Source organism: Lipotes vexillifer, unplaced genomic scaffold, assembly GCF_000442215.2.
Source record: "Lipotes vexillifer unplaced genomic scaffold, Lipotes_vexillifer_v1.1 scaffold1162, whole genome shotgun sequence".
NCBI classification, from domain to species: Eukaryota; Metazoa; Chordata; class Mammalia; order Artiodactyla; family Lipotidae; genus Lipotes; species Lipotes vexillifer.
Window position 1 is genome coordinate 1,443,070 of NW_006779033.1, and position 11,223 is coordinate 1,454,292.

At 46.9% G+C, this 11,223-nt stretch overlaps 1 protein-coding gene across 1 annotated transcript in view; it reads left to right on the plus strand.

Moving 5' to 3' along the window:
- Positions 1–6,727, plus strand: part of MYLK4 (myosin light chain kinase family member 4) — a 19,870-nt gene extending 13,143 nt beyond the window's left edge. The window contains exons 8-10 of the mRNA XM_007452101.1: positions 483–635; positions 3,216–3,294; positions 6,680–6,727. Of these exons, the coding sequence (XP_007452163.1) occupies positions 483–635; positions 3,216–3,294; positions 6,680–6,727 (280 nt within the window). The remainder of the gene's footprint in view (positions 1–482; positions 636–3,215; positions 3,295–6,679) is intronic.
- Positions 6,728–11,223: the final 4,496 nt, after the last annotated feature.

Consider the following 11,223-nt stretch of genomic DNA (forward strand, 5'->3'; position numbering starts at 1 on the left):
TCTTTCCCTGTACATCCCCTGAAAAAGTAAAAGGATGTGTTCTTCATTAATCACCCTATAACCCTAGGACAACACCTAGTGCCCCCAAGGCAACTAGAAGAACACAACCGCCCCCAAACTTGTGTCCTGATCCCTGAAATGGCTGAGTAGCTTTACTCTTCAGAAGTGACGTTCCTGGCGGTTGCCGTCTGCGGATGTGACAGCACTTTGCTAGCTGTAAAGTGCTTTAAAAAGGCAGTTTTACTCTTCTCTGAGATTCGTATCTGAGGGTAGCTGCCGCCTTCATTGTGACCTTGTTTAAGTTAGGAGTTGGGTGGGAGACATAGCATTCTCTCGATTGCAAAAACATATTATAAAATTATGCTTAATTCTTGATGATTTGCCTTCTTTCAGGTTTAAAGGACAGAACCAGGAAGGCAACTTATCTGTACAGGGTTTGAAGGTGTTTAAAGACCACTCAACCCAGACTCCATGTCTTACAGACTCAGCGGTTTGTCCCCCTTCCTGGGAGATAACGACGCCGAGACCCTGAACAACATCCTGGCCTGCAGGTGGGATCTGGAGGATGAAGAATTTCAGGACATCTCGGAGGAGGCCCGGGGGTTCATCTCCAAGCTTCTGATCAAGGAGAAGAGGTGATCACATCCACTCTGTGCTCAGGAAGAAGCAGGGGTAACAGAGAGAGTCGTAGTGAGAATGAGTCTGATGCTCTTGAGCCAGTTTCCTGAGATCTGGGACTGCCGTGGTCACGAGGCTTGAATGGGGCTGCAAAAACCCATCCTTCTGCCTTTTCCAACAAGGCAGTTAGGGTCTCTTGCTGGGCCTCTGTGCACTCACCCTCCAGATGAAGGGTTCGGGACAAGTTATTCCCATGATCCCTTTCACATCTACGAGGCATATGTGGCTCCATGTAGGTGAACACTTGACGATCATTTCATTTGAGAGCCTGCTATGGACCAGACTGTGCCAACTGCTTTACAGACATTATCTCTTTAACCCCACCCAGCCCCATGGGTGGAAATTATCAGTAATATTCTATGCATGAGACTCCAAGATCATACGGCTACTTAAGTGGCAGAACGGATGATCAACACAAGGCCATGCGCTTAACTGTTATGTATTACGTGGACTTCTATTTTTCTGCCCTGCTAAAATCACATAATTCAAACTTCAGTGGATGAAGCGTGGTGATACTAAAATATAGGGGCTTCTGCATTTTAGAACCATGGGGGTGATGGGGGTCAGGGAACGGCAGGGGTAACGGGTCTGGTGCAGAGCCTGACACACTTACTGCTTCATGCAGCACCTCACTGACTATCTCCAAGCTGCCAGGAAATACGTCTGGGGCTTTGAGAACAGATGTATAGAGCCCAGTCCCTGCCTTTAATCAAGGCACAAGCTAATAGAAGACACAGGTATATTTTCAAAGAGGCGGTGAAATGTGGTTAACATTTATTAAAGATGGAGTGTATTGACACGGGCCAGAACTGAGCCTGAAAGGTGAGGAGGGCTTAGCCCGGCTGGAGTGTCAATTGGAGAGCTCTTTAGAGCCAAGAAAGATAAGGAAAGACAGCATCACTGTCTGTATATTGTACCAGCATCGCTGATGATGTAACCAGCATCGCTGTCTGTACATTGCTGAATGCCAGCAGAGAACAGATGCAAAATGTCATCTCCGTCAAATCTTTGGAGGCTGAGAAATCCACACTTACTGAGAACCTATGTTACACATGGGCTCTTATGTGTCAGCTGGTTTAATCCTCCAGCTGATCCTGTGGCATGTGGATGCTGTCACAGTTACTTTACAGATGAGGGAGCTGAGGCTCAGAGCAGGGAAGCAGCCGCCCAGCTGGCTCAGGGGCTCCAGCACCCTTGCTCTGCCCACCCTCAGTCTGAGGGCTTCGTTCTTTACCTAAAGAGCAACAATTGCATGTTTGGGCAGAAAAACAACTGGCTAAGCATTCAAGTCAGTGCACGAATGAAACCGAGGCCAATGACAACCATTACTATCATAGAATAAATTTCTGGGCTACAAAAGTAAACTTGGAATTGTATTAAATATTTAATTATTAGTACAGTGTTATAGTTAACTTTTTAATAGTCAGCTCTTGAAAGTTTGACACTGGAGTGCAGGGATAATTTTTTAGCACTGTCAGCTGTTGGAATGCTTCCGAGGTCCAACACGGAAAATTTATGGTAAAATCAACAGAATAACTCTTCCAAATGAAGTTGGTGGAGGTCCAGAGTTGTTTTTTTTTTAATTATATCTATTCATTCAGGGTCCTACTGGTGACGTTGTCACCAAGTTATCCTTCATTGACTAAAGTAAAGGCTTCTCTCCTCTTCTTTTTAATTGAAGTGTAGTTAATTTATAATGCTGTTATTTTCGAGGGCACAGCAAAGTGATTCAGTTACACGTAGATATTCTTTTTCAGGTTCTTTTCCATTACATCCTCCTCTTATACTTAAATATTTGGTGTCTAATGAAGCAATTTTATTGAAGCAAAATTCTACAGACTGAACTTCGTGACTGCCTGAAACTACTTTCTTGATACTGTTTCAGAAGCAGACTTCAGACTATTACACTCACTCATAATTTTTAAGTTTGAAAAGGTTATGTTGTTTAATGTGACAAACATTGGTACACAAGACAGGTTTACAAAGCTTAAAATTATGATATATAATCTTTATGATTCTTCCTCATATACTTTTTAATTGTATAAACCTTTGTTGGCTCAAGAATTTCTAATATACTCTCTCTCAGTACTTACATTGACGTCCCATCTATTTCTCCATTTATTTCACTCTCAAAACTTCTTAATTCAAACATTAGCAATACATATTATTCAAAAGTTTTGACACATAAGTTGCTTTTGCAATCATCAAGAATCATAGTAGAATTTTGTCTTATATTAATAAATATATGTTGATTTTTCAACTGACTTGAGAGAAGCTCAATTTATGAAGCTCGGACATTCCATCAAGAATGGTTACTTCTATCTGAAGATAAATGTTCAGTTATTAACAAGAATTCTGAATTATTTGCCTTGCTTTGTCCTTGACGTTCGGCCATCTGGTCTCCCAAAGGCAGTGGTCAGAGCCGAGGTCTCTTTTGCCGTGTTTGGAGCCAGGCCAGCCCTAGACTATTATGTGAGAGAGAGTCAGGGGAGGATCTAAGCGCAGGGGATACAATAACCCCCTGCGTTTCCCTTTAGCTGGAGAATAAGCGCAAGTGAAGCTCTCAGGCACCCTTGGCTGTCGGATCACAAGCTCCGCTCCAGGCTCAACGCACAGGTAACCGTGGCTCCCGGCCTCCCCTCTTTTCTAGTCGGCTTCAATCTTCCCATGATCAGATGCCAGAGGCACCTTAGCCTTGAGTGAACTTCTTTCTAATTAATTCCTCTTGGGCTTCAAATCTTGTGCTAAAGTGTTAAATTGCTTAAAATGTGTTTATTGAGCAATTTATGTTTTTAATGAATGCTAATTACATTGTTTAGTAGAGCATTATTTTCAGCAGAATTATTTATTACATTTATTATTTAATTACTGTATCCATTACAAAGTGAATTGTATCACTGTAACTGTGCCCATGCACACATATAGCCTAGGGTATATAAACAGGTAAAGCTTTGGAGAACACCTGTTAATGTACATTCAAGGTAAATATTCTCCTTAAAACACAACTCAGAATTCTAACTTCTGTGCTTACCTGGTTTAGTCTGCTTTGGGTGCCAAAAACCTGTGATATTCAGCTTGGTCAAGAGATCAATACAAGTACGTGTGAAGGAGACTCTTGCCAAAGACTAGATGAAGGTGCCTGGGGTGTACGTTCAGAGTAACTGAGCGGTGCCCTGTGGGCACTCCTTGAATGGAGTCCCCGTTGGCTCTCTTTGCCTTAATTACTGTTTACACCCCAACTTCCTCGTCCGCCTCTTCAGCACAGATTCCTTTCCTAAGCTTCAGATCCGAACAGCCACCTGTGTGCTGGGCATTTCCACGTGGATGTTTTCAGCCCTAAATGGAACTCACCCCGCCCCGCCCTCACCTCATTCTCAACCATCCTCCCAGAGCGGCACCTCCCCCGAATGGCCTCAACTGGACCCCAGAGCATCTCTTTGCTTCCCTCCTCTCCCTCAATCCCCTCATCTCATCTGTAGTTTATCTCCAAGTTTCTATACATGATTTTCCCCAATTATTTCTGAAATCTGTACAGTCCTCTCCGTCTGAGTGGTCATCTTGCCCGGGACGCCTGTCACCTGAATTACTATCACAGCCCCCTTCAGACCATCTCCTTCCGAATTCTGTGGAATACACCAATAACACAGAAGCAGATGTGTAACGTTTAAGTAGCTTTGCTGAATATTCAGGGTGGTCAACAGGGCAAGAGCACAGGCCGTCAGGCCTCTCTGGGGATGCGGGCCTGGCGTGAGTAGCAGCTGGGACGGCTGCTGTCGTGTCCTGGTGCCGGATGTGTCTGATACACTCTCCTTTCCTCCACCTTTGCTCCTGCACCTCCTGGGGCGTTGGAATGGAGCTTTTCCACTGACCAAAACCCTGGGATGACTATGCTCCAAGTACTCATTTTTTCCACATCCAGTTTTTATTGAAATCAACTGCACTTCTAAATTCAGCATCAGTAGTTTTATTTGTGTCTGAATATACCTTTCCTTGATAATTGGTACTGATGTCAAGTAAAAATAGGCTTATTCCCTAGTAGGTACCTCACCCAGACTGCATAAACTGCTTATTAGGGTTACCAACCTATTCTGGGCCAATTTTCCACCGATGTATTTTTATCCAAGCTTATTGGTGTCCAAATACACTTTGACGTGGTCGACAATATGGAAACCACAGCAGATAATTAATGACATTATACAGTTTAAAAGTGTTTAAAAATATTTTTTAAACCATATAATGACAACAACAACAAAAATCACCTTTTTGTTATTCTATCCAACGGCTGGTACCTAAGGTGAATAGACATTTCAAGAACAGTGAGGATTTTTTAAAACTTCCATTGTATAAATCCAGTTAGTTTCCATGAAAGTTATAATTATACAGCGCTGTGCCAGGCACCGTTCTGCTTTATGAAAATTAGCTCATTTGGTCCCCAGGCCAAGCCTCCAAAACGGGCGCTGTTATCATCCCCGTTATGTGGACGAGGCCGCTGAGGACAGGGTTATGGGCTCATCCAGCATCCCAGGCAGGCAGCAGGCTCGGGAGTCGGACGAGGGTCCCCACTCTGCCATCCTGCTGTGACGATTCCAGAACCATCCTTGTAGGACATCGTTGCTGTTACTGAAAGCCAACACTCAAGCTCGATATAGTTTATTTTTCAGTGAAATATTGAGACTAATTTTTCCCAGAAGACTCATCTCTGGAATAATCTTGGTTCTATGTTCTATAGAATCAGAATTCAACTCTATGTTGAAAATTTAACGCTTACCCAAACTATTTAAATCTAAATTCTATTTTTAAAAGTTTTCTTAATAAACGTTTACCCCTTTTAATTATTTCGTGCTTAAAAGCACTTCCTGTTTCTGAACTGCTGAGCGTGACTGTGGTCAGTGAATTTAGGAAGGATTTTCCTTCTTAGGCGCCGAGGCCCTGAAGTTCTCTGCCTTCTCTGTTACGCTTACAAGGCTGAGGTTCCCACCTTTGCTCTGTGTCACCATCCACACGTAACCCATCTTCCATCAGAAACAGCTCTCACCTGGGACGGAGCAGAGCCTCACTGCAAATCTGTGAGAACTTAGCAAGCACCTCCTGTATTCCATGCTTTGTGGCCAGAGGAAGGAAAACTGAACAAAGGCGACATGATTCTTTCTTCCCAGAGCTAATGACCTTCCACCTTTCCTTTCCGTCCCCGTGCACCTGCCTCAGCTCACTCCCTTCTTCCCCTTTAGTGAGCTAATAGGATAACGTTGGAGCTGATATTCAAGCTCCGCCCACTCTCTTCTCTAATTCACCAAATCATCATTTCGTTAATTACAGCTCCGATTACATGATTCCCTGATCAAAAACTCTTCCAGTCTTTCCCCTCGTGTACCATGAACACGCACACCCAGCAGTTCGGGCCCCAGTGAATCCCGAGGTCGGGTTCCCAGCCCTATCCCCACAGCTCCTTCCGGATCAGCCCGAATCCCAGCCAGTGTCTGAGGCCCACTTTCACTGCCACCTCCTCCAGGACGGCCTTCTCAAGCCCCAAACTGGGGACGCTCTCTCCGTCCTCTCGAGATTCTGCCCTGGCACTTAAATCTTGTCAGCTGGATTTGAGAACATCTGGAAAAAGCAGTGTCTGTGTCTGACTCATCCTTTGGTCAGTCTGTCTTACTCTTGTGCTTTGTCGAAGTGAGCATTTGTCGACATGAGTTTTGACAAAACACACACGTGTAAAAGTCAAGTGTCATGGGGTACAAAGCTCTTTGTCTGTGACTCTGAGGGGAAGGGTGGTGATGACGGAGCTTTAGGGGAGAGTGGGGATGCCCTCGAGCTGGACTCTGGGGCCGGTTGGTGCGTCTGTAAGAGGCCGTCAGCCGTTCAGCCTCCAGGGACGTCTCTGCAAGGGCAGGACATACCCGGTGACAAGTCACTGCCTCTTCAAGTGTTGTCAGATCTCAAGTCAGGAGCTGATGAAAGGTTCTAATCCTTCTCGAAACTCTCTCCTTGGTTTTCCTAGAAGAGGAAGAATTGCTGCTCTGACGCCCAGGACCTGGTGGCCAAATAGTCCCCGGAGGGCGCCCTCTTGAAAGGTTGGTCTCGGGCCTTTTCCTGAAGAGGCGTTTGAGCCCAGAGAGGAGAGAGGAGAGAAGGGCCATCTGACTGTGTGGGAAGCGGGGCAGCGTTTCCTCTGGGGGCGGCCCTGAAACCGGGCTGCTGTGTTTGCACCCCGTCTGCCATTTTCTAGTGCAGAAACCTCCGGTTCCAGATTTGTGGTCCAGAAATAGTCTCACTTCCTATGATTGTTGAGTGGCTCCAATGAAATCATCCAAGCAAAGCCCGGAGACCAGGGCCTGGCACACAGTAGGTGCTCAGGAAGTAACACCTGCACAGAAACGGTCCTTAGGAGTCTTTGCAACAACGTGTGAGATCAGGGGAAATAATATCTTCTTTGTAGAGATGGGAATACCTAGGATTAACCCCCCAAGACCACGCCCCTAGTCAGTGGTAGAGGGAGATCCTACCCTAAAGCTCACGCTGCTTTTCCCCGCTGAGCTGTCTCCGGGTCTGGACCCACTCTGGGACCCCAAGGACCCACATCTTCATACAAAGCCTCTGCCCTGCTTAGAATTTTGTCAGAATTATTCAGAGAGAGAGTTTTACATGTGAATATCTTCTGTTACATCAATAAATGGCCTGATTTATGGCCTAAAGGAGAGGCCTAGGGAAGTGTACTTATTACAGAGGACTTTTAGAAATCCCAGCGTTTGCATCCGGTGCGGGAGACAATCACCCCCCGGCCAGCCAGCTCCCTCGTCTCGGGCAGCAGGTCCACGGCCGGCTGTGCAGCTCGGCTTCAGCAACTCTGCTGGACTCGTGCCTTGTGAGGCTGCATTCTTGCTGCCCACTCACCTTAATCTCTTATTCTGATTCATATTTACTCTGGTCCTGAGGGTTTTTTTTGTCTGTTTGACTGTATATATTCTTGTAAGCTGCCTCGAATCTGTTATAGAATAAGATCGGGTAGAACAGAAATAATTCAGTAAATGATCATAAAAGTCACGAACCAGCATTAGCAAGCATTCAGCCTTTGGTATGAGGGTCACTTACTGAGGATTCTGTCACTTATTTAGAGATTGATGAGCAGTCAACAGGGATGCTTTTGCTTTCTACGTACAGAGACCATTCTTGTCTGTCCAAAATAGCAAGGCCTCAGGGTTTGGGCACAGGAGGAAGTCGTTTTGTGTCTGGTGACAGTGTGGACAAGGGCGCCCCGCGCCCCGGGGCCTGGGATGCGCTACAGCCCGGCCTCACCGTGAGCCGGGAGCCCTGGCGTCCGCACACAGCTGGGCCTGGTCGGTCCTTCTCTCCCCCCTCCATCCCTCCCAGAGGCAGCTTCGTCCCCAGCGACCACAAACCCCAAGGGTTGACCACAAACCAGCTTCCCACCATAAGCACTGGGGTGACTCTGGAGGCCTGGAGGGAAGGAATTCAGTGGGGGACAGAGAGGCAGGCCTGTTGCCAGGGTCTGGGGGGGGAAGGATGAGGGGAAAAGGCGGTGGGAGATGGCTGAGTCCTTCCAAGGAGGTTGGCTCTTAAGCCCAGGGCGATGGAGGGTGGCAGCAGCCAGGCAGTGCCAGGCATGCGGAGGACAAAGACAGAAGCATTGATCTGGTCACCCTGGCGCAGAGAGACGGCATCTTTGTTGGAGATGCTCGGGGAGACCTCGCCAGACTTGGCCGGGTCTGCCTCCCGCCAGCCGCTCGGGCTGGCTGCCTTCCTTTCCCGGGTCCCCCAATCCCTCCAGGGGCCACACAAACCCACCCGTTACCATTGCATGTCCCTGCGATGTGGGTGCTTCCTGGTTTACTTTCCCACTGTTTTTTCTTTTTCAAATGAAAACGTAAGCTTCAGATATTTACTCTGGGAGCAGACTCCTTTGAGAAGAGTGTTGTGTTAGAAAAGTAGAACGTTCTTCACAATCTTTCCTGCCAGGCTAAGATAGGGCTTTTGGCAAGACACAATATGAGTAAAACCAATTTTGAGATAATATTGATTTTTAAAATCTGGTGGTTGAAGATGATTCCTGCGGAAAAAGGAGGCTCCCAGGCCTTACGATAAGGCCTAATCCGCAATGTAAATTGAGGCCTAGGAATCTCCTGCAGTCGGTTAGAGGTTTTTGGATGGGTTGAGGAAACGCTCTAAAAATCAACCAGGTGGCGTTTTCGTTTCTCGTTTCCGTGGCTCTTTGCCAGAGGCCGTGAGACATGCACTGGGGACACGCCCTCAGATCTGTATGTACATCATACATCTGTATGATGTATCGATAGATGCGGCCCTGGGTCACATGTGGTCGTAAAGCACGTGGGAAGATTCCCACATGCAGCCCAGCCTCACTTTGAAGCGAATCAAGCTGGCAGCAGCTTTGGCACTGGCTGTGCTTCAGGTGAAACAAAGAGGTCTTGTCCTTCGCCATGGCAAATAGTATTAAAATAGCTTTTTGCATAAACTAAAACGACAACAACAGAAAAAAGCCACCCAGCTCTGGTAAGCAGTGGGATCCTTCAAGGGGTTTCTTTTTTTTCCCTCACAGACACACATACATTATAAAAAGTCATCTGTGGTTTCCCTAAGGGGCACAACCAACTAATTACAATTTTAAAAGCCCTGCTGAATTAACAAGAGTCATATTTTGTTTGCTTTGCAGGAAAACTGCTGCGGTTGCTGCTGCTTTGAGAAGATTTTTGGAAAACTCAGCAGTTCTGATGCCTGGACCCCTAAGGAGACTCTGGTGGCTCTGGGGGAGGGGAAGCCGCCACACAGGACTCTGAGTACCTCTGCCAGGCTCGCGGGGCCGGGGGCACCCAGAGCTGCGGCCCAGGGGGTAGGCAAGCCCACTCCCCGCAGCAGTGCACACCCCAGAAGACATTTCCCTGCCACCCTGAGCATTAGAACTTTCGATCTCAGTCACTGGGGCACGGGGTGCATTATTTCTGCAATTTCTCAGATCCCTAGAGCAAAATCATACTGGAGATTTAGTTGAGATTTTAAAACATGTTGGATGCAGAGGTTAACTATCATATACAGAATGAATAAACAAGGTCCTACCGTAGAGCACAGGGAACTATAGTCAATAACCTGTGATAAACCATAACAGAAAAGAATAAGAAAAAGAATGTATATATATGTAAAAAAAAAAACAAAAAAAACCCACCATGTTGGATACATTTAGAGGGAGAATTGCCTTTCAAAGCGGTGAGTATGACGCCAGAAAAAATTCTAAGTCTGGTGCACCCTTGACCGCTTAGTTTCTCAGACTCTGTTACTTGGATTTGGTCTGAAATCAGGTGAATCCAATTGGTAAGGAATGTGCTTTCTGGAACATAAGCTTTCTTTGAATTCTGAGGCAAGAAGCATCAGACGTTCTACCTTCATTTATTCTGAAATCCCCTCCAAGAGCAGCAGTGTCTTCTAAGCAGCAGACCTACTTCCAAACGAGGCACGTGTGTTGTCGCCGCGCACCCCGCTCTCTTCCGAGGGAATCTTCATCCACATGGAGCACGCTGGCTTTGGGAGATGGTGTATGGTTAGTCTTTACAATCAGGACCTTTGGAATAATGTTAGCAGTCCCGAGAGCTTCCCTCAACGTGGCTGAAACAAGAAGAGATGGGTCTGGTGGGTCCTGGGGGGGACTGTGCTGTGTGTCCTGTCAAAGTGACCCAGGTAAATGCCAGCCCGTGTGAAGACCAGTGACCTCACCCACGTGGCGTCTCTGTGGCTCAGCCCCGTGCAGGGAGCCTTGGACACTGAAGGCCAGGGGCACCTCTGCTCACTTTGGGGATGTGACACTGATTTCCAGTTGGAAGCGTCTTCTTGTTCCCGAGCTCGTGTGCCATTTTGTCACAGACATTTAACAGGGGACGTGAGCCCTGCTGCAGGATTGGGCGTTGTTTCTTTACAAAGCAGAAGCGATGCAGAGGGATTACATGCCCAGCACCGCGCCCACCACTAGCATCTTAAGCCTCCCTCACATTTTCCACTTCCAAGTACCTGTTGTGTTGAGATCAGCTATAATAATGTCTTTATTTTTAGCTTAAATCGTTCTAGCCTGCAGTTGTCTCAACAGCGACAAAACAAAATAAGAGCAGCTCGGGGCTGCCTGGGCCAGGGCGGACCTGACGTGCATTGGCTTTTCCCAGCATCCCACCGGTGAATCCTCATGGCCTGCCCACGAGTAGCGATGCGTGCAACGTCCTTTTTCTTGTGTTTCAGGTACGGGGGAAGCAGAGGCAGAAGATGAGGTGTCATTAGTTCAGGCCACAAAAAGCCAATTTACTGGTCGTGCTGGCTGTGGAAGGTCCTCCCTTCCGGCCTCTGCTCTTGCATTACGATGCATCTCTTTCTTCCTTGGGCCTATGCATTTATCCAAGGTTGGCTTCTCCTGTTCCTGTTCTGTGACTATGTTTCAAATGTTTAATTTAGTTTCCTTAAAATACACACACACGCACACACACACACACACACACACACACACACACAGCCCTGTGATTGAAGTGTTATGTT